Consider the following 20,529-nt stretch of genomic DNA (forward strand, 5'->3'; position numbering starts at 1 on the left):
TAGTGCTAATGGCCCTTTTTTTGTGAAAACTAAAGCATACCTATCTAGGAGGTTGCACGTAACTGGAAGAGCTTTTGGACATTGTAGGCAGCTGTCTGATATTCAAGATATCGTGACGCCTTGATTTGCAAGTCGATTATACTCATAGCATCACGAACAGAAGCCGTTGCACTGTCGGAGAGGTCTTAGATTATTCCATTACCCGAGATTTATCCAAGTGCTCGAGCAGGTGTTCAAACAGTATTCGCCACCGTATGTAAGCAGGTCATGAAATCCTTGGCCAATGCTGTTTTGAAGGTCCTCATGATTTGAGGCTTCTTCAACAAAGCAAAAGCTTTCTTGAACCTGTGTCGGAAAAGCGAGAGAGATGTCCCAATGGGCATCCATTGCGTTGATAAAAGGCCCATTACAGGAGTAACCGACATATGATCTGAGTAACTCCGCGGGGCTTTAAAAAGGACATAACGGAATATTAATGACAATTATTACTGGATGAAAGTGTGGTGAATGAACACTAAAAAGGCTCCGGGACCATGTATAAGGTTGGATTTCTTAAATTCACTTCGTTGAGCAACACAATGTGACCCAAAGAAACATTTTTGGATTTTTAAGTTGGTCTGATAGTTTTGAGATGCAAATTATTTCTGACCCTCTACTGTTTCGACGATCGATTTGTGAACATCAGTGATGACTGATGTGAGAATCCCACCCTGAAGTCCGTCGTTTGTCCCTGCTAGTAACTTGTCACTATTAGATCAAGGTTTGTTCGAGGAATGTGTGTGTGTGTGTGTGTGTGTGTGTGTGTTTGTGTGGGCTTCGCATGTCGAGGCTCTCGGCTATAAGGTTATCCTTTCGGTCATCCCGGACACATTCCTGTACGGATTCCTGAGGGCTCTATGGTCGACACTCATTTGGCCCTAGTAAGTACAGTGCGTAGAAGTACATGAGCTTAGTTAGGTCCGGGTCTCACAGATCCCCACATCTCGCAACACTCTTTTTGATACATTTCATCCTTGCAAGCCTGCCGTAACAAAATCCTTTGCACTTGCCGAGGATTCAGTACCAATGCTGAGGGAAGGAATGTTCTTCACAGTTGAACTGACGCTCGGGATGCCCTGGGTAGAAAACAAGACTCTGCAGCTGAGTTCTGTCACTGCGAGTATGGTCTTGGCAAGTCCTCTTTGCCGCTCGAAGCTTGTACAGAGGCCCGCTTATTGTTGTGCCCTCGTCTCGTGCGTTCTCCTTCATGATTTAATTGTGTCAACTACTAATTTATGCGGTGATACATAACTGGGAAACTGAGCTTTCAACATCGGTCTGTGCCACCTAATGTGGCAGATTCTACAATGATGGCCAAGTTTTGCTGATATTAATAGGCACCTATCTGCAGAGCACTTTTCTTGGCGGCGTCGACATGGACGACAGCGAATTCAGGAAGCCAGCCATGTGGCTTTCATGATATTGTATTAACGATTTATACCATACTTGGAAGGAATGGAAAAGTCAAGGGCAAGACTGCGGATCTTTTCCGCTAATTGCCATCGTGTCATTCTTGACAAAGGTAGGCAAGGAGTTATTCATTGCGAGAGAGGGTACGAATCTGAAAAATCCAGTACATCACATCAAAGACTGCCCGGCATCGAAAACCCGCGTCGTGTGTGCTGTTCGAGCTAACTGCAGATGGGTTGTCACAAGGACACCCATTCAAAATCGGCTCTCTGAACTCTTCAGTCTCTTTTCACCTTCTTTGTCTCCATTCTTATTGCGAAAAGATTTTTTTTTTTTTCGCAAGGTCATTACAGATCCCTGGCTTAATGGAGATGGGAGAGGGTGCCAGATGTTGGTGAAACTACTGGGGTATGCCATGTTACGGCGGCCAAAAACCAGAATTTCTCTACTAAAGAGACAGGACCATCGGCGATTTCTCAACTTTAGTACCCGGGTACACCATGAGTATGGGATTGCGAAGCGGTGAACTCGTACCATGAATGTTCAGACAGGGTTCAAGAAACGCTCAGAGGGCCTGGTGATGTTGGGTGAGTAGTATCGGAGAAAATGACAATCAAGGGGCGATGCACGCTTTGAGACCGAAATAGGAAACCTGAGATTCTTAGTAGTCCTCAAGTTCAAGGACTTGGGCACGGAGTGGGACTTCGTGGCTGAGGCTTATTCCAAAGTACTGATACGAGTCTTGGCGCTGCAGCCTCTGTTCGGGCTTCACCTGCAATCTTACTAATTGTGTTCTCAGCTCGGGGATATCCTGCCCTCTTCCCAGAGTTAATTCCAAGCAACGCAGTATGGATATCTTGATGAGGAAGATAGCGTGTGAATAATATCAATATTTAGCTTCCTGCGCGCTATCTGAAATCAGAGAGCCATGTGTTGATGCCTCATTGATATTCAGCGAATGCCTAGGTCGTGTTGTCGTATCTGGTATCTCCTGATTTTGAGCTGGAGTAAGACTTGAGCTGACGCGCGTCTTACGCCGAGCCTGCTCTCAAACGACTATGCATGTCTTTCTGAGCCTATTGGTCAGAGTTTCACCGGGATCCTCAACCTGGAGTATGCGACAGGTAGGGCCCAGCCAATGCGGTGGGCTGTGACATGGATATGACGTGCATCGGAGTCTTATCAGAAGTCGTAACGGCAAAATGGAATACGACGATGTTTTATTTCTCTCATTGTCATTTGGATCGAGCGCAGCGGTTTGTGTCGTGTATTTGAAACGACATGGGTGTAGGATTCTTCTGAAGTCGAAACAATATGGCTTACTAGGAATCAAAGCGATGGATTGATCTTGTCGTGTAATCAAGTCTCATCTACATCTTCAATGGGGAAACCCGGTCGCCCAGCTGCCCAGTTGTCGTATCCCGTGGCGGGCGACGTGCCACCATGAAACATATCGCTCACCAATGTTACCCCCCCTTCGACACTTTCACAGGTCTCATCTTTCAGCTGGAGCCGGGCTGGTCCAGACACAGTGCTGACAACGCATATTAACAGTCTCCGGCAATTGCAAGCGATACATAAAGGTTGCCAAGGTGTTCTTGGCGCAGTGGTGAATCTTATGGGATTTGACCGGGGACCACAGTTTGCCCAATCATCTTCACATAATACAGTTTCTTGCAGCACCGGGGAGCTGTCCTGCATACGCTGATGGTGGGATGAGTAAGAATATGATGGTTCTGGGCGAACATCCACATGATGTGGCGTACAGGCAACAAAGCATGCACATGAAATTGCATTTGTTCATGAGGCTGATATTTCCATGTGAAAGCATGTGAAGATGACGTGCAATTAGAAGGATGTGAAAGGGGAATATTAAGCATGCGGGAAAGGAAGGGTTCAGAAAGAGCCGGCATATAAGAGTCGCAGTTCGGTAGTTCCGACTTAAATCTTTCTCATTCGATTGTCCGATATCGAAATTTCGGCCTTCTCTTTACGAAAATTATTCCCCATCACTTTTCATTAGTCCCACCTCCTAAAGAACCTGGCGAGAACATCGTTCAGTTGCTATGGAAGTGAATGGGAACGGACATGTTCTTGGAGGAGAATCCTCCGGCACTGACCTTGACAATGAGTTGAACCATCAACAAACAAATGGTATCTCTTTATTCCCTTGACATAAATGATTTCCCTAACATCTATTTAGGTCGCGATGGAGTCCCCCCAGAACGGCAATTCTGGGAAGTTCCTAACGCGACGCATGAATCTCCCTTCCCTCGACTCTCTCGACCTGTCGAACTCCTTCGCCCGTCCTACGATGTGGTAGTCATCGGATCTGGCTACGGTGGTGGCGTCGCTGCTAGCCGCATGGCTCGAGGTCGCCAATCTGTCTGCATCCTTGAGATGGGGCGGGAGAAATGGCCTGGTGAATTCCCCGAGAGTTTAGACGACGCGATCAAAGAGGTGCATGTCAGCGGAGAGCTTGCACCGGGCGATCGGAGAGGCAAAGAGGGTAAACAAGTGGATAGGGGAAATCCAATTGGGCTGTATCACATGGTAGTCGGCGATGGACAGAATGCATATGTTGGGAATGGGTTGGGAGGAACCAGTCTGTTGAACGCCAACGTGTTTTTAGAGGCGACGCCGAAGGTCCTAGAGATGGAAATTTGGCCCGAAGAATTAAGAGGAAGTCCAGAGTGGGAGAAGTGTAAGCAAGCACTGATTTTCCTTTCCAGCCATCCCATCCCAGGAGATTCTGTCAACCTTCTAACACAATATCTCTAGATTACGATCGTGCTCGCTCTGTTTTACAACCGGCCGAGTACCCGCAAAACTTCCCATCTCTACCCAAATTGAGTCTCCTAGAACGCCAAGCTCGCCTCATGGGGTGGGAGAAGTCCTTCTACCGCGTGCCACAGACGACCAGGTTTGAAGATGGTCCAAACTCTACTGGCGTTTTCATGAAGAAGTCGACTCTCACTGGGATGGACGCAACAGGTATCAATGACGGCTCCAAAATCACGACTCTGGTCACGTACGTCGCCGATGCCTGGAACTGGGGGGCCGAGATATTCTGCGAGTGTGAGGTAAGGTACATTGAGAAGGCCAAGGACCGAGAAGGATGGATAGTCTGGTTTGCTTGGCATGGTGGAAAGAGAAGTGCCTTCGGAGAGATGATGTATGAGGACTTGATGTGGGTGCACGCCAAAGAATTTGTCTTCCTGGGGGCAGGGAGTTTGGGGAGCACTGAGATCTTGCTGAGGAGTAAGCAAATGGGGCTGGATATGAGTGAAGATGTGGGGACAGAGATGAGCGGCAATGGAGATATGCTAGCCTTTGGGTAAGTTGCGTGTTGAGGGGGTGATTATGAGTGGTGTTACTTATCATGGACTGACCTTCATCATTAGGTACAACACAGATTTCGAAGCGAACGCTCTGGGAAGTCCCTACCCACCCCCCGACAATCCAACCGGCCCATGTATCACAGGAGTGATCGACCTGAGAGATACGCAGAACCCACTCGAAGGGTTTGTGATTGAAGATGCGTCTGTCCCTTGGGCCATCGCGCCTTTCATGTTCACTGCTTGGGAACACCTTCCTGGACAAATCCGGGGCACTTCTGCAGGCATATATGATACTCTGGTGAAAACGGCAGCCCGCCTGGGAAGCAAATTCCTGGGGCCGCTGTACAGGGGCGGCAGCGTCCAGAAGACGGCGGTGTACCTGATCATGTCCCACGACAGTAAGTCACGAGAGAAATGGGTGATGCGTTTTGACTTACAACCATGTGCAGGTAGTCAAGGAAGCTTGACGCTCAAGAAAGATAAACCAATCTTGAGATACTCTGGCGTTGGGAGGTCCGACTCTGTGAATCGAATCCACAAGTACCTGCAACGTGCTACCGACTCTGTGGGTGGGACATGGATTCCAAACCCGGCATATTCGCTTCTTGGACAACAAGAAATTACTGTTCATCCAATGTATGACATCATATCCACTCTATTCAGACCTCAGCTAACGACTCCGAAGTGGCGGTGCTCGCATGAGCAAAGATGAGACAGGTGCCTCTGGGGTTGTTAACCACCTGGGAGAGGTATTCAAGGGCAATGGCAGTGAAGTGTATGATGGACTTGTCGTTTGCGACAGCTCTGTCATCCCAGCTGCTGTTGGAGTGAACCCCTTTGCAACAATCACGGCCTTGGCTGAGCGGTCAGTCGAACTTGTTGCGAAGAAGAAGGGTATCGCAATTGATTATGAGACGAGAAACAGTATGTCACTCAACTCATCACGTCAGATAACTCTTATTAATGCTGGCTACAGGACTCCTCGACAAATTTGACGAGCCTCAGTTTCCACTTGAAAGGGATCTGTCGATAGAAGCTGTCGAGGAGACGATTGCCCAGGCGTCTGATCGTCAATCCGCGGGAATTGGATTTACTGAGATCATGGCTGGGTACATCCATACTGGCGAAAACATTGAGGACTTTGAAATTGCGACACGGGCGGCCAAGGGTAGATGCGAGTCAGCGAGATTCTTCTTGAGCGTCAAAACATGGGATATTGAAAACCGTGAGTCGCAGCCTATTAACCGATTCAGGACACCTCGAAGCTAATTGCATTCTAGTCGTCAACAGCACCCTTCACGCTGGTGTTCTCACCGGAACATTCTGTTGTCCTACACTTGGCGGACCATTCATGGTCCATCGAGGCCGTTTCCAGCTCATGAGCCAAGATCCCGGTCGGCCTGACACGCTGAACTTCATCTACGACTTTGACATGGTTTCGCCGTCTGGAAAGATGCTTCATTTCCACGCCTACAAGGTAGTCAGTACCTCCGTGTCCTTCTCGCCTCTCTCATTGTGGGGTGCGACTACGACATTGTACAGCACTATCACCGACCCGAGCAACAATGACAAGGTCGTCGGCCGGGGCACTTTGTACATCTACCCAAAAGACTTTGCATCTGAGATTCAAACCCTGGAACCAAGCGCCCCGACCCTCTTTGGCCGGGCCAGATCGGCCGTCTCATTTTTGAGCTACTTCACCAAACAAGCTAGCAGTCTCTTCTTCTCCCCCCTATCGCCTATGGAGTATCCCACTCCTCACACATTTTCATTCAAGCCGACACCCATCTCTCAAACAGTGCAGGTAAAGGCCTCAGATGGAGTCACATCCACGCTCTGCATGTGGAACCCCAAAGGTAAGAGAACGGAGGATTACGCGCCTGTAATCCTTTTCATCCCTGGAGCATCTGTGGACCACCAGATCTTTGCACTGCCTACAATCGAGAAGAATGCAATCCAGTGGTTCACGGAGAAAGGGTATCGGTGCTACTGCGTGACGCACAGAGTCGGGAGAACAGTAGTTGCTCGCGAGGGACACACCACTTATGACGCGAGACTGGACATCCTTGCGGCGCTGAATAGCATTCGATCGAAATCGCCTGCAGCTATGTCCTCTCTCCCTACTCAGAAGATCTATGTCATTGCGCACTGCGCGGGCTCGGTTGCTCTCTCATCAGGTCTGTTAGACGGCACGATACCCTCTGATTGGCTTGCGGGAATCACTGCCTCTAACGTCTTCATGAACCCTCGATTCGCCAAGGTGAACTACCTGAAGAGTATTCTGCCCATTGGAGCGGATGACATCTATGAAAAGGTTGTGGGGAGTTGGTTTGACTGCTCATCTGGACCCCGTGATGGACTCACTCAAAAGGCTTTGAATCAACTTCTAAGATTCTACCCCGTGGGCGAAGCAGATGAGATCTGTAAGAGCGTCGTGTGCCACAGGAGCTCTCTTGTATTTGGGAGGTAAGTATTTGACTGGGTTCACAGGCAGTTAAATGGTTGACTGACATCTTCTAGACTCTGGTCCCATCCCAAGCTCAACGCTGCCACTCACGCGAACCTCCACCAATTCCTTGGTGGGACAACCATGCGGTCTCTTGGTCACTTGATGGAAATGGGCCAAGCTGACACCGTCATGACAAACGCTCCTGCGTTGGTCAACCTAGTAACACCAGAAAATGTTGCGAGGCTCAAGGGCATTCCCATTCTGTTCTTCTCTGGCGAGAAGAACACTGTCTATGCCCCCGAGGGCACGGACATTAGCTACACTATGTTGTGCAACGCTCATGGGCGACAATGGTATGAGCGTGAAGTCTTCACAGGAAGGGGGCATCTCGATTGCTGGATGGGTAGTGATGCCTGGAAAGACGTCTACCCAAGAGTCGGCAGGCATGTGCAAGCAGTGATGAGTGGAGTCAATCACAAGAAGCAAGTGAAGTAGAAGGTTTGGTAAGGGAAAATTGGGACACTGGGCGAGGGGGATAATGAATGATTTTACATCAATAGCTGAGCTGAAAATATCTTGGGGTTTGGGATGATATATTGGACGAAATTGAAGACTTGCCAGTTCATTATTAGAGCCCCTCTCGCCTAATGCGGTTCCAAGGTGAAAATACGCCTATGGAGATGTGCAGTTCACGAAGCGAAAGTCTAGGATAATTGACGAACCGGAAGAGAGGCCCTAGTGAGAGGACAGTGGGCGTCTAAAGGTTCTCACAATATACTTAATTTACACTGAATGAATCAGTTTTTTAAAAATAATAATAGCTTAATGAATAGGAGGATTTATAAATAGTATATAAAAATAGATAAATAAATAAAATAGAATTATTTATAGAATTGGACATTAAATAAGATCTTTTTCAAAATAAATTAAATTTTATATAGCTTAGGTTATTTTTACGATTAAATACAAAAATAAAAAATAAATATAAACAATTTGCAATAAGATTTCTTCTCCAAGTAGAATTTAATATTTAAAAATTAAATATCTTTTAGGAATTCTTCAAATAGAACTTAGCATCTTAATGTTTTAGATAAAATAGTATGGTAAAAATAACTACTGCAGTTCGCGATTTTAATATTGGCGGAACTTTTGCACGTAACTGTACTACGTAGTAATCCCACGCATCGAAAACACCGTCACGTATTTTTATTAATGCTAGCTTATCCCAATATTTGCTCCCCATGCCATTTATATACTTACTCATTATCGACAGGGTGTGGTATCCAAGCGTCATAACCAATCCAAGCGTGAAAAAATTCCAACAGTGAGGCCAAGGATACCCGGGATAATGGCAATAATAACACTCACGAATGTACTCACCATCACATAACGTGCCCGCTCTTGCTCTAAAACCATATGGCTGGCATTCCACGCTGACTAGGATCTTGCAGCTCCTCAAAGAGGTCCAAAAGACGACTGCCGAAATCCCTATAAGTGATTCCGTCTTCGCCGTCCGGTCGGTAGACCGCAGAACCATGGTGCACGCAGTCCGAGTCTAGCGCGTGCTTTATAACAAAGTTGGGAGGATTCTTTCCGAGTGCGAGTGCGAGTGCGAGTCAAATGGAAAAAGCACATTTTCTACTGAATCCAGGACATCAACCGCGATTTGTCTTGGGACGTTTCTGATAGGAGGGACAGGTTATTACTTCGCGTTAAAAAGTGCTGATGGTTGAGGCTGATTGGAATATTCTCACGCTTGCGGCGCTCACAGGTTTTCTTTTCACACACTTGTGTGGTGGTAATTTTCCACGATTTCTTCTTGGCATCCACCTTCAAGTGATGTTGCAATTTATTAGGCACATGATTGGAAAACCGATGTTGCTTTGCAGACGGGGGCGGTATACTGTCGTTAGAAAAGTACGCATTTGTCAAGGCATCGCGCTTCCAATCTCGATAACTTTGGAGCAGTTGGTTAATCTCAAGAAGGCCTGCATGACTCCCCAATGCCGATTTCTCGTGGGTAATAGCTCCGAGACGCGTTAATAAACGACGTGGCATCTCGGTAAAAGTCAAGAAAGCGTTTCAACCGGGCCAGCACTGCCACGGACAGGTGGGAGATACACACTTTCCGCCACTTCCACAATCCTCAGATATTCCACTGCCAAATTATTTCAGTGAGACCCTGTAGCTCGCTACCTGTAACGTTCTGGAGGGGAAACGGCGATTCAAGTGACTCAATTATCATGTGTCTTTGGATTTCAAGACAACCTGGTGGAGGACAAGTTCCAAGGACGTGAGAAAAAGCAATGGCAAAATGAGTCCTCGCATTATGTACATGATTGAACTTTATTAAGGAACACGTCTACGTACTCTGGGACCTTGAACAGGGTCTCAGTAGTCTTGGCAGAGGCGGAGCCAATGTGAAGGAACTGTCCGATTAGCCGTGGAGCCGAGCACCCCTTGACTACCCCTCGAGGGCCGGCACTTGCTTCGGAAGAACGGCTGCAGCAGTGTGTCCCGAGGCGCATGTTTGGTATTAAGAGGGCATATTAATAAATACGTAGGGCCTTGTTGGGATAACAGCGACAAGGAGTTCAATAAGAGACCTGACAAGGACCCTGACGCAGCGGGGCATACGAACAATTTCTTTTCGCCCGACGCCATACGTAATACAAAAAGCTCGACCCAGTGACTCGGTAAATGAGGAAGGGATTTTCTAGAAGCAGGGATGTTGGATCCTGAACCCAGCAAGAACTCCACAACAAGGGCAATTGGAGGGTGCCCCTTTACCATACGTAGTATCGAATAAATGCCGCGCGTTGCGAACAGACTCTAAACGAAAGTATAAAAGAGACACCAGCACGGATTGCCCGGATGTTAAAAAACCTTAGCAGTTTATGCCAGGAACCCGCAATCCTCCGTTTCATTGCGATGAACTGATTTACTGGAAGTCTAATTTCATGGGCACGTAGACCTAGAGAGTACGAATATATAATTGCCCGAGTCCAGATCAAGGCCTTGGCAAAATCTAGATCAGCTGCCATTCCACTGGTCTCTGTTATTGATGTCGTCGTGACATTCTTTTCGCTCATTTCTCATCTTTCATTCATTGAACTGCCAATCAATTCAAATGCCGCAATTTAACTCCTTTTCGGCCTCGGTTGCAGGCCTGCTGCTGGGCTTGGGGGGAGCCAGCGGAGCCGCCGTGAGCTACCCTTCCAGTCTCGTAGCATCTACGTACTTTGCTGGCTTCCATTCCAATCGCGGATACCCCGTGTCGGACATGTCATGGGATAAGTTCACCGACGTCAAATATGCGTTCGCGTATGTACCTGTTAGTCGAGCGCTGGGAAAGCTACACACTGACTTGGCTGCTACAGGGAGACGACCCCCGACGGAGGCCTGGACCTGTCGCGCGCAGAGCCGGATCAGATCCCAATTTTTGTCGATGCTGCTAAGGAAAATGTTTGTTGTCATGTTTGTGTCCTTGAAGCCTGAGCTGACGGTGCTGTCAAGGGTGTGAAAGCGCTCATTTCCATTGGCGGTTGGACAGGGAGCAGATGGTTCTCTACCAGCTTCGGATCAGCCGAGAACCGAACAGCGTTCGTCAACACCTGTCTTGATCTCGTCCAGGAGCACAACTTAGATGGTCTCGACTTTGAGTAAGTATTGGCGATACTTTCCGTGTATATCAACCACTAATGACATGTTTCTCGCAAAGTTGGGAGTACCCAAACAGGCAAGGTCTTGGCTGCAATGCAATTAACCAGAACGACACTGCCAACTTCCTCTCCTTCCTTGAGGAGCTGCGCGAACAGCCAAAGGGTAAAGACCTCTATCTTACTGCTGCTGGCTCTCTATTTCCATGGAACGATGCGTCGGGGGTCGCGTCGACGGATCTCAAAGGTTTTGCCAGCGTTCTCGACTACGTCATGATCATGGTAGGCCACCACGGACTTGGTTTGTTAAGCAAAAACTAAATTCGCTATAGAACTACGATCTCTACGGCGCGTGGTCTTCAACCGGAGGGCCTAATGCCCCTCTTTCTAGAGCCTGCGACTCTCGGAACAACCAAGGTGCGGCGGACGAGGGTATAGCCAAGTGGCTAGCCACTGGTATTCCCTCATCACAAATTGTTCTAGCCGTCCCTGCCTATGCTCATGGTTTCTCGGTCAACAACACGTCCGCTTTGGGAGCCCACGGCAAGCTCAACCTGTACCCTCCCCAGAACTCGTCGCACCGCTTCCATGGGAGCAGCTGGGACTCCGACCCTCCTGTGGATGACTGCGGCAATGCGCAACCCCCCGGCGGCACGTATACCTTCTGGAGCTTGATCACCGAGGCTGGGTTCCTTACTAAGAATGGTAAACCCGCTCCTGGAATCGCCTACACTTTCGATAACTGCAGCAAGACGGTATGTCAAGACTAAAATTAGCTGGCCCTTCAACATGACTGACTCTCTCTCTAGCCTGCTGTTTACAACAAGACGAGCAACATTTGGGTTTCATATGACGATGCACACTCTTTCAAGGAGAAGGGTAAATTCGTGATCAAAAATGGTCTCGGAGGGTTCGCAACTTACGAAGCTGGCGGCGATTATAACAATATCCTCATCAATGCCATCCGCAAAGCGACTGGCTTAGATTAAGCGCGGGAAGCGATTTCAAGTAGTCCGAGGACACTGCCAAGGACACGCAGGGTAGACGAGTCATAGACTGATTTTGAGTTTCTCCTTCGAAAATAAAAACAAGTTTGCAATCTGGTTATGAGATTAAAAGCCGGAATTTTCAGCTACTATAATTGTATCGTCTTGGGAACAACTTTACCATCAATTTTACTTTCAATTCGATACTCCCTAGCAGGTGAACCTTTTTCTCGGTTTTGTTTATAAGTGGAAATGTCTAGTTCCATTACACGCACCGCTGTCGGACTCGATCACCGACACCATGGTCGACTATTATTCCAAGTGCCGTCGTCGCCACAAAGCACGCCAGAAGCGCCGAATCCTTCCAGTCTGACATCTTGCAACAAAGTCGTTGGAGTCAGTAACTTTCGCAGATTTGACTGTGAACGCCTACAACTATTATGAGAGGAAAAAGCGCCAGAAGCACCAAAACCTCCACAAAAGACGCCAGAGGTCTCGAATTCTCCGAATTTAATTGGCAACGACAATCGGGATGCTATATACGCCACCCAATACCCATCGCCTGAAAATACGCCGATAACATCCAGGTGTTGCGGGGCCACTGAGTTACTAGTAACTAGCTGTCGACAGTAAATGTAATCGACAACTACGACCAGCGCTCGCGACCCTTGAGAGCCCTACCGAGTTTGATAGAAAGGTGGTCGGGGCTACTATATCTGGTCATAACACCATCTATAGGCAAAGTGAAGAACCTCTGCTCAAGCACGTATGTAGCAAGATTCGGGGGAAGAAGTATCACTGCGTTGCAATTAGGGTGATGGTCCTGGGACGCACCGAGGACGACGTGAAGCCTTGGATCGTCGTCCTTTGTCAAAGGCAGCTGTCGAAAAGGTGCAAAGGTTCTCCCACGAGAGCAACGTTAAAGGCTTGTGAAAACTAGATGAATATATTTCAACATCCCTTAAATTTAAAATCACTGGTCAACAGCCGGAGGTCAGGAACGCAGAAATGATATTGATGTCTTCGATGTCGGAGACATAGGCATTTCTCATTGAAACTTACTGTGGATTGGCGATTGCCATTCAACGGCCTTCTAGTATCATAAAACGGTCAACTATCGATAGCTGTACAATATGACGGGGATGTCAATGTTTATGTTTTGTCAGTCGACCATATTCTCGTCAATGATACACCACCAATAGTTGAAGGCAGAGGGTGCATCCAGTGTGTGAAGGAGAACCTGTTGGGTAGATGGATTACAGAACAAGAGCGGGCTCGGAGAACATTTCACAGAGATTCTACCGGGGAATATTTGGTTCAATTGAATGTGGAGTGTTTAGAAAATATATACTAAATGGCTAATTGACCTTAAATGACACCTAAACACGTCTCTTGATACCCAGTCTTCAAATGATAGCAGAGAAGAAGGCTTCAAGCTTGTCGGAAAATAAGCCCTTCTTAAGCCTTGTTCTCGGCTGCCTTGTACTTGGCCTTCAGCTCCTTCTGCATGCGAGCAGCTAGTTTAACATCGAAACCATGCTCAAAGACCTGTCGGACATCCTCCAGAGGAAGACCGTTGGCTTCAGGGAAGAGGAAGAGAACGAAGGTGAAACCGGCACCACAGATGGCTGCATAAAAGCCGAAAGCACCACTGGGGGTCATGCCCTTCATCATGGACAAGAAAGTAGAGGCAATGATGATGTTGCAGCCCCAGCAGGTGACGGTGTTCATCATGGTTCCCAGGGCACGAACCTCGAGGGGGAGGAGCTCGGTTCCAATCCAGGCAATGGTGGCAACACCGGTAGCGAAGCAGGCGACGTAAACGATGATGGTGACGAGAACCAGGATTCCGGCCCAGTTGACGGATGTGGACTCGAGGACAAGGTCTTTAGAAATGGGAATGTAGTGGAAAGCAACAGCGGCAACGGTCAAGCTCAGAGCCTAATAGGGACAATTGTTAGCTTGAACATCGTACGGGTTTCAGTTAGGGATTCTTACCATGCCGGCGACGGTGACGAGGAGAATGATACGGCGTCCCAGCTTGTCAACGAGAACAAGGTTAACGAAACTGAAGCAGAAGTTGGTAGCGCCGACGACGACGGCGACCGCGGTAGGCTTGTTGAAGCCGACAAGGCCAAAGAGGGTAGCAGAGTAGTACATGAGAGTATTGAAACCACCGAGCTGGGAGACTATTCATCGAGTTAGTGTCAAGAGTTTGCGGATTCGCAGGCGTGTGATGCAACGTACTAGCCATAACAGCGCATGCCACAATGAGGGCGCGAAGGTTGGAGGGTACGCAGTGGAGCTGCTTGAACTGCCACCAGAGAGATTTGTCTGCAACGACTTGCGATTCGACCTCGACGGTCCAGACGAGACGGTCCATCTTTGACTTGAGCTGCTCCTCGGTGGCGCTGGAGTAGACCTGGGCAATGACCTTGCGGGCCTCTTCGACCTTGCCGTGGGCAATGAGCTGTCGGGGCGACTCGGGGCACTTGGGGAGGAGGCATGCGAGGATGATGGGAGGGATGCCGCCGATGGCAACCATGATTCTCCAGCCGTGAGCAGCATCGGTCAAGGCGGCGCCGAAGGCGTAGGAAATAAGCTGGCCGAAAGTGACGCTGAGATTGTCAAAGGCAATCATGCGGCCTCGGTATTTCGCAGGAGCAAGTTCACCGATATAGAGAGGCTGTATGTGTTAGAATAGCGTATTTCGTATGGTGGATTGATGGCAGCTTACAATGATCATGGCAGCGGAACCGACACCCAGACCGACGACGAAGCGACCAACCGACATTTGGACAACGGTAAAGGATGCAGCCTGGATGATGGATCCGACGAGGAAGAGGAAGCAGCCGATGTAGATTCCCAGCTTTCGGCCAAACTTGTCGGCGGGCAGACCGGCAATTAGGGCACCGATGAGGGCGCCTCCAGACGTCAAGGATGTGACGAGCTCCTGCTCGTGAGAAGACAATTCGTGGCCGAGATCGTCGCCAATGGTGACCAAGACGGCGGAGATGACACCGGTATCATAACCTGAGCCTCGTTAGGAATGTGTGTTGTGGGGGATGTTGGGGAAGAGATTTACCAAACAGGAAACCGCCCATGGCGACAGTAAAGGTGATGAGCCAGACGGCGCGCGAGGGCTTGGTCTCCTCGATGGAATCATCAAAATCACCGGCGGAGTACTGCTCGACATGTTCGCAGCTCTCGGAGGACTTGCCCATGACGGCGTTTTCCTTGGAGGACGCCTCTTTGTGGTCGTCTACGGCGTGAGACATGGTGGTTGGGGGGAGGGGGAGGACAAGGTGAGAGAGGCACAGACGAAGAATGAATGAATTGAAGAGGGATGCTCGAGACGAGAGAGTCTTGAAAATGAGACCCGAATGCTGCTGCTGCGGAATTGTTGGACGGGGTGGTGGCGGAGGCCAAATATATACTCGGTATTGGGCTGACGACTGGGGAAGGAATCATCACAACGCTGAGTGGGCAGTTTCAGCGGGCAGCCTATTCCACTCGGAGAAAGCGTCCCCATCTTCCCCAGGCCAAAACGACCCAAAGTGACGAGGAATCCCCATGCTGCAGCGCCTGGGAGAGGCCATGATCCATCCGGGGAGCGCTAGACCGGCTTCATTTTTTACGGGGGTGGAGTCGCTCCGGGGTTGGCGCGGGGCGAGGGCCATGCGGGGTAAAGGTAAGGGTCGGTCTGGCGCCGAGTTTGTGCGCTGAATATTACTCTTTGGGATTTAAAAGGAAGACGTGGCCGTTGATTAGCTTCTAGACTGGTGGGAGAAGTCACCCCAGAAATCACCAGTCCCGAGTTTTGAGTCTGTGCTTTTGTTTCTGTGCTGCGGGGAGTCTGTTCGTCACTGTAAAGTGTTGGATCAACTGAATGAAGCCTGGTACAACGTCGCGCGGTGGATAAACATCACTCACTTCAGCCCGGCCTGCATCCCGGTTCTGCGAGCGAGACGCCCTATCGTCGATCAGTTCTTTGTCCAATCCCATTCTAATCCCCTATCGTCTACTGTATTCCCTATATTCCATCACCCATGGCTGGCTCCCTCGCCTCCGCTTGGTCCAGTCCCCTCCCCTCCCTCCTCCCCGTGGCAACCCCCCCGGCCGCCAAAGATGACCGCGAAAGGTAATTTGCGTGATGGCTTCGGCTCAGCTTTCCACCTCATGGATTTTATTCTGACCCGTCTCTGTTAGTTCTGAAGCAGGTCCAGTAGCTGTCCTTCCTCCACCTCCCCCCGCCGTCCAGTATGGGTTTGGGAGCCCGTTAAACACCCACAAGGAGGCCAAGTACTTTATGCACTTCATCCGCAACCTAGCCTCGTGGGTATGCCCGCCCCTCTTTAACCCTGGCATATTGAATTGGAATAACGTCAATTCCTAGTTCGACACATGCGATCCGGCACGCCACTTTGGCATCGAGGTGCCCAAGCGCGCTCATCACCTGCCCCTGCTGGCATACTCCATCCTGGCCTTCTCGGCCCGCCAGCTGAGTTTGACCACGGGCGTCGATGACGGCAGCCACAGCTCATACTATAGCCATGCGCTCCGGATACTCATTCCTATCTTCGACGACCCCAACGAGGCTATGAACGAGAATGTCTTGGCCGGCATCGTGATACTACGTTCGTACGAGGAAATGTTTGGTAATTGCCGACTACTAACATCCAATCACGACCCAATGCTTACGCGAGTTAGAGGGCGACGTCAACACCCACCTCACAGGCAGCTCTCGCCTCCTCAACTCCGAATCCCGATTCATCGCCCGGGGCGGTCTCGGAGAGGCTGCGAGCTGGGTTGTGCTCCGCCAAGACCTCTACGTGTGCTTGACCAGGTCGTTGCCGCTGCGGATTAGTTTGGACGGGTATAAGCACTCGTCGGCGTTCATCGACGCCAACGATCATGCACTCGCGAATCGAGCAGTCTTTATTTGCGGCCGGGCAGTAATGTATGCAATGGGACCAGACTCGACTCTCGATCCCAACGTCTGGGACGAACTGGACAGAGACATGAAGAATTGGTTTCAGTCGACGCCATGGAGATTCCTCTCCCACACAGCGGAGCCATCGGTAATCAACAACGACACCGACACAGCCTTTCCCACCCTCTGGATGCCCCGAAGGGTGCAGGGTATGTTCAGCCTTGCCGTCCCCAAGTCTCCAAAACAAGTCACTTACTCCGAATTTTAGTCCTGGGCTACCAGCATTACTATCTCGCGAGGATGATCCTCGACATGTTCCACCCCAAGCTCTGGAAGCCAAGCTTCGAGGCGTTCCGCAGCCGGGCGATCACACAGGTAAGTCGTTCCGGGTTGGGGCTGACAGCGCGTGCTCACGGCGAGAACTCCAGGACCGCGTGCGCGAGTCTCTGCGCATCCTGCTTGGCTTGACGGTGAGCAACTCGGGCGACGCGACCATCAACTTCACCGCACACCACACACTGCACGCCTGTAAGCCTAGATGCGCCGTTCACTACCCCCGTGGCGCAAGAGCTAACGTCCTGCGCGACTCAGTCGGCGGTTTCCTCAGAGACACGCAGGAGCACGAAGAGGTTCTCCGATTCCTGCAGTACATGACGCAGACGATGGGCTGGCCGACGGTAGGCCTGGCGGACATGCTGCGCGAACAGTGGCACCAGGGAAAACGGAGCCCGGGGAACGCGATCGTTTCTCCGCACGGCCGGGGTGAGAGGGAGCAACAAGCTCCGCGATCTGGGGTCTGGGGATCCGGGGGATGACATGGAAGGGCTTGTACTTGGACTTGTACTACATACTAGATAGTATCTGTAATACACACTACGCAGTACCCTGTACGTAGGCTAATCAAGGACTAATGCACCTGAATCAGGATGCCAACTCCAACTTCCTGCCGAGTGCTACCGCGTGAATCGTGTGGGGGAGCCATCCGGAGATAGTTGCTGAATAGACCAAGACGGATCTCTTCGCCGAATCCATCCTGCAACTAGAAATCGCCCCCTGCTCGTCCTCCCAGCCTTCTCCACACGCTCTCCACCCCCAGCTTCTGGCCGCGCCCCGGGAACAAGTCCGTCTCCAACGCGTGTATATCATGACCTCCAAAGCCCATGCCACCCCGGTATTCGTATCGCCATCGCCCTGCTCGTCGACATCATCCCACCGGCAGAAACAAGGATTTGGCCCGCGTGCTCGGAGCAATCGCCATATTTTAATCGTTGTACTTTGTCGTATTTGCCATCATCATGAACACTCTGTCTCGCGAGGCCACCCTCGACGCCGTCGGCCAGATCCTGGGCCGTCTTGGCCCGACCTCATATCTCGACACCCTTGCCTTGATAACTGTTGGGTTGGTGTCCGGCGCCTACGTCCTGGTCGACCAGATCTGGGGCAAGCCGGACCCTTACAATTACATCTTCTATGAGCGGCCGCAAGAGGCCGATGGCGCTGCGCTCGCAGCTAACCAGACGACTCGCAACATTGCGGACCGCATGGAAGAGCTTGTGAGTGCTTGATTATATCAAATCCTTTGATTTTTCAGACTAATGTTAGTCTAGGGCAAACAAGCGGTCGTCTTCTGGGGCTCGCAGTCCGGCACTGGCGAAGCCTTCGCAAGTCGTCTGGTGCGAGAGCTAGCCCAGCGCTTCCGCCTCGAAGCCATGGCCGCTGACCTCTCCGACTTTGACCCCGAGACCATTGCCCTGATTCCCACGTCCAAGGTCGCCATCTTCATCCTGTCAACCTATGGCGAGGGCGACCCCAGCGACAATGCTGCGCAGTTCTGGGAATGGGCCACCAAGCTCAAGGGGACGCCCCTCCAGCAGCTGAGATACGCCGCCTTTGGGCTGGGAAACAGCAACTACCAGTACTACAACCGCGTTGTCGACTTGGTTGATGAGTCTCTCACCCGCGCTGGTGCCTCGATGCTTCTGCCCGTTGGTCGGGCTGACGACGCTCTTGGCTCCACTGAGGAAGACTTCCTCACCTGGAAGAACGAGTTGTACAACTTCTGCCGCCAAGAGCTTCACCTAGAGGAGCAAGCTGCCAAGTATGAGCCAGCAATTGAAGCTTACCACGACGAGTCGCTCGACATAATCGATCTCTTCCACGGCGAGCCAGCCGCCCACAAGACTGTCAGCGGCGAGAGCTCCATCGGCGCCGTCAAGATCCTCAACTCTTACGAACTCTTCAACTCCACTACTCGAAACTGCCTGCATATGGACATTGACCTGTCCGAGCACCCTGAATGGACTTACAAGACCGGCGATCACCTGGCCATCTGGCCCGTCAACCCCGACCAGGAAGTCGAGCGTCTGATGCGCGTCTTCGGCCTTTCTGAGCGTCGCCATGTGCCTCTGTGCTTCAGATCGCTGGATTCGGCCGTCAGCATCCCTATCCCATCTCCCACCACCATCACAGCCCTTTTCCGCTACTACGTGGAAATCTGCGCCGCTGTGTCTCGCGAGACCGTGGCCAGCCTCATCGAGTTCGCGCCCTCGGAGAAGGCCAAGAAGTTCTTGACGGAGCTTTACTCGTCCAAGGAGGCTTACTCGGCCTTTTTGGCTCGCGAACACGTCACACTTGGAAAGTTGCTTGAGATGGCTGCGGGTCCAGATCAAATCTGGTCCAGCGTGCCGCTGTCCTACCTCGTTGAGACTCTGCCTCGCACTCGACCTCGTTATTACTCTGTTTCCTCTTCCAGCGTTCTCTCCCCCCGAGTCGCAGCCGTCACTGCGCTCGTCTCCAACACGGAACTGTCTGGCGAGACTCCTATTCCAGGTCTTACTACCAACTACCTCTTGGCTCTCTCCGATTTAGTCAACTCGGAATCGCGAACTCATCCTCAGGGGTTCTCCTACGAGCTCGAAGGACCTTCCAAGCAGTTGGAAGGTGCCAAGATCTTTGCCCAACTGCGCCGATCCACATTTAAGCTGCCCGCTCTGCCGTCCACTCCGCTGATTATGGCCGCCGCTGGTACTGGAATTGCTCCATTCCGGGCCTTCATCTCCGAGAGGTTACGCCTCAAGACCATGGGCCGGAAGATCGGAGAAATGGTTCTCTTCTTTGGCTGCCGCCACATCGAAGAGGACTACATCTACCGGACAGAGCTAGAGCAGATGGAGCGAGAGTCCGAGGGCAAGCTCCGCATCGTCACGGCCTTCTCGCGAGTCAACGGCCAGAAGAAGACGTATGTCCAGGACAAGATGCAAGAAATGAGCAGCGACGTCTCGCGACTGCTTGCCGAAGATGCCACGCTGTACATTTGTGGAAGGGCGAGCATGGCCAGAGAGATTGGCAAGACTGTCAGCGCCGTGGTTGGAAAGGATAAGGAGTGGACGCAGTCTCAGGCTCAAGACTGGGCTGCTTCCATGAAGCGCGGACGAAAGTGGCAGGAGGATGTTTGGGGTTAGACATAGATCTTTGTTGCAAATAGAAGATGGTGATGGCCAACACATTGGTGTTTTTGATAGATGAGAATATGGCAGTGACTAATACTTGTGACTTGCGCTAAGCGGGGGATGGCTAGAATGAATTTATTGGTGTTAATAAAAAGAAATATGTACGAGGATGTTATTTTTTTGTTGCCACAAAAAAGCGAGTTGAAGCAAATGTGTGCGTAAGGAACAAGGATGACAAGCGAGCTAGCAAAATAAAACACTCT

At 50.6% G+C, this 20,529-nt stretch overlaps 5 protein-coding genes across 5 annotated transcripts; 4 read left to right on the forward strand and 1 right to left on the reverse strand.

Annotated features, from left to right (window-relative positions):
• Positions 1-3,600: 3,600 nt before the first annotated feature.
• On the forward strand, positions 3,601-7,734 carry BGZ61DRAFT_358000 (uncharacterized protein; the record flags this gene model as incomplete). The annotated part of the gene is made up of 8 exons (XM_046240926.1): positions 3,601-4,153; positions 4,231-4,786; positions 4,854-5,192; positions 5,244-5,426; positions 5,476-5,714; positions 5,767-6,015; positions 6,071-7,256; positions 7,311-7,734. The coding sequence occupies 8 exons, from the start codon at positions 3,601-3,603 to the stop codon at positions 7,732-7,734; spliced, it is 3,729 nt and encodes a 1,242-aa protein (XP_046101480.1).
• A 2,437-nt stretch (positions 7,735-10,171) lies between these two features.
• BGZ61DRAFT_424807 (glycoside hydrolase superfamily) lies at positions 10,172-11,887 on the forward strand (the record flags this gene model as incomplete). The annotated part of the gene is made up of 6 exons (XM_046243613.1): positions 10,172-10,563; positions 10,620-10,704; positions 10,756-10,901; positions 10,961-11,180; positions 11,231-11,653; positions 11,708-11,887. Exons 1-6 carry the CDS (start codon positions 10,370-10,372, stop codon positions 11,885-11,887), a joined length of 1,248 nt encoding a protein of 415 aa, XP_046101481.1. The 5' UTR covers positions 10,172-10,369.
• Positions 11,888-13,342: 1,455 nt separating this feature from the next.
• On the reverse strand, positions 13,343-15,108 carry BGZ61DRAFT_358007 (general substrate transporter; the record flags this gene model as incomplete). Its single annotated transcript, XM_046240928.1, has 5 exons — positions 13,343-13,825; positions 13,883-14,073; positions 14,132-14,570; positions 14,622-14,917; positions 14,970-15,108. The coding sequence occupies 5 exons, from the start codon at positions 15,106-15,108 to the stop codon at positions 13,343-13,345; spliced, it is 1,548 nt and encodes a 515-aa protein (XP_046101482.1).
• Positions 15,109-16,349: 1,241 nt separating this feature from the next.
• BGZ61DRAFT_550353 (uncharacterized protein) lies at positions 16,350-17,704 on the forward strand (the record flags this gene model as incomplete). The annotated part of the gene is made up of 5 exons (XM_046255460.1): positions 16,350-16,542; positions 16,595-17,026; positions 17,086-17,192; positions 17,246-17,345; positions 17,409-17,704. Coding segments are annotated over 5 exons (1,056 nt in total), but the record flags the coding sequence as incomplete, so codon positions are not given.
• A 408-nt stretch (positions 17,705-18,112) lies between these two features.
• On the forward strand, positions 18,113-20,278 carry BGZ61DRAFT_480598 (NADP/FAD dependent oxidoreductase; the record flags this gene model as incomplete). The annotated part of the gene is made up of 2 exons (XM_046249211.1): positions 18,113-18,370; positions 18,425-20,278. The coding sequence occupies 2 exons, from the start codon at positions 18,113-18,115 to the stop codon at positions 20,276-20,278; spliced, it is 2,112 nt and encodes a 703-aa protein (XP_046101484.1).
• Between the last annotated feature and the right edge of the window lie 251 nt (positions 20,279-20,529).

Source organism: Ilyonectria robusta (assembly GCF_021365365.1).
Source record: "Ilyonectria robusta strain PMI_751 chromosome Unknown BGZ61scaffold_16, whole genome shotgun sequence".
NCBI lineage: Eukaryota > Fungi > Ascomycota > Sordariomycetes > Hypocreales > Nectriaceae > Ilyonectria > Ilyonectria robusta.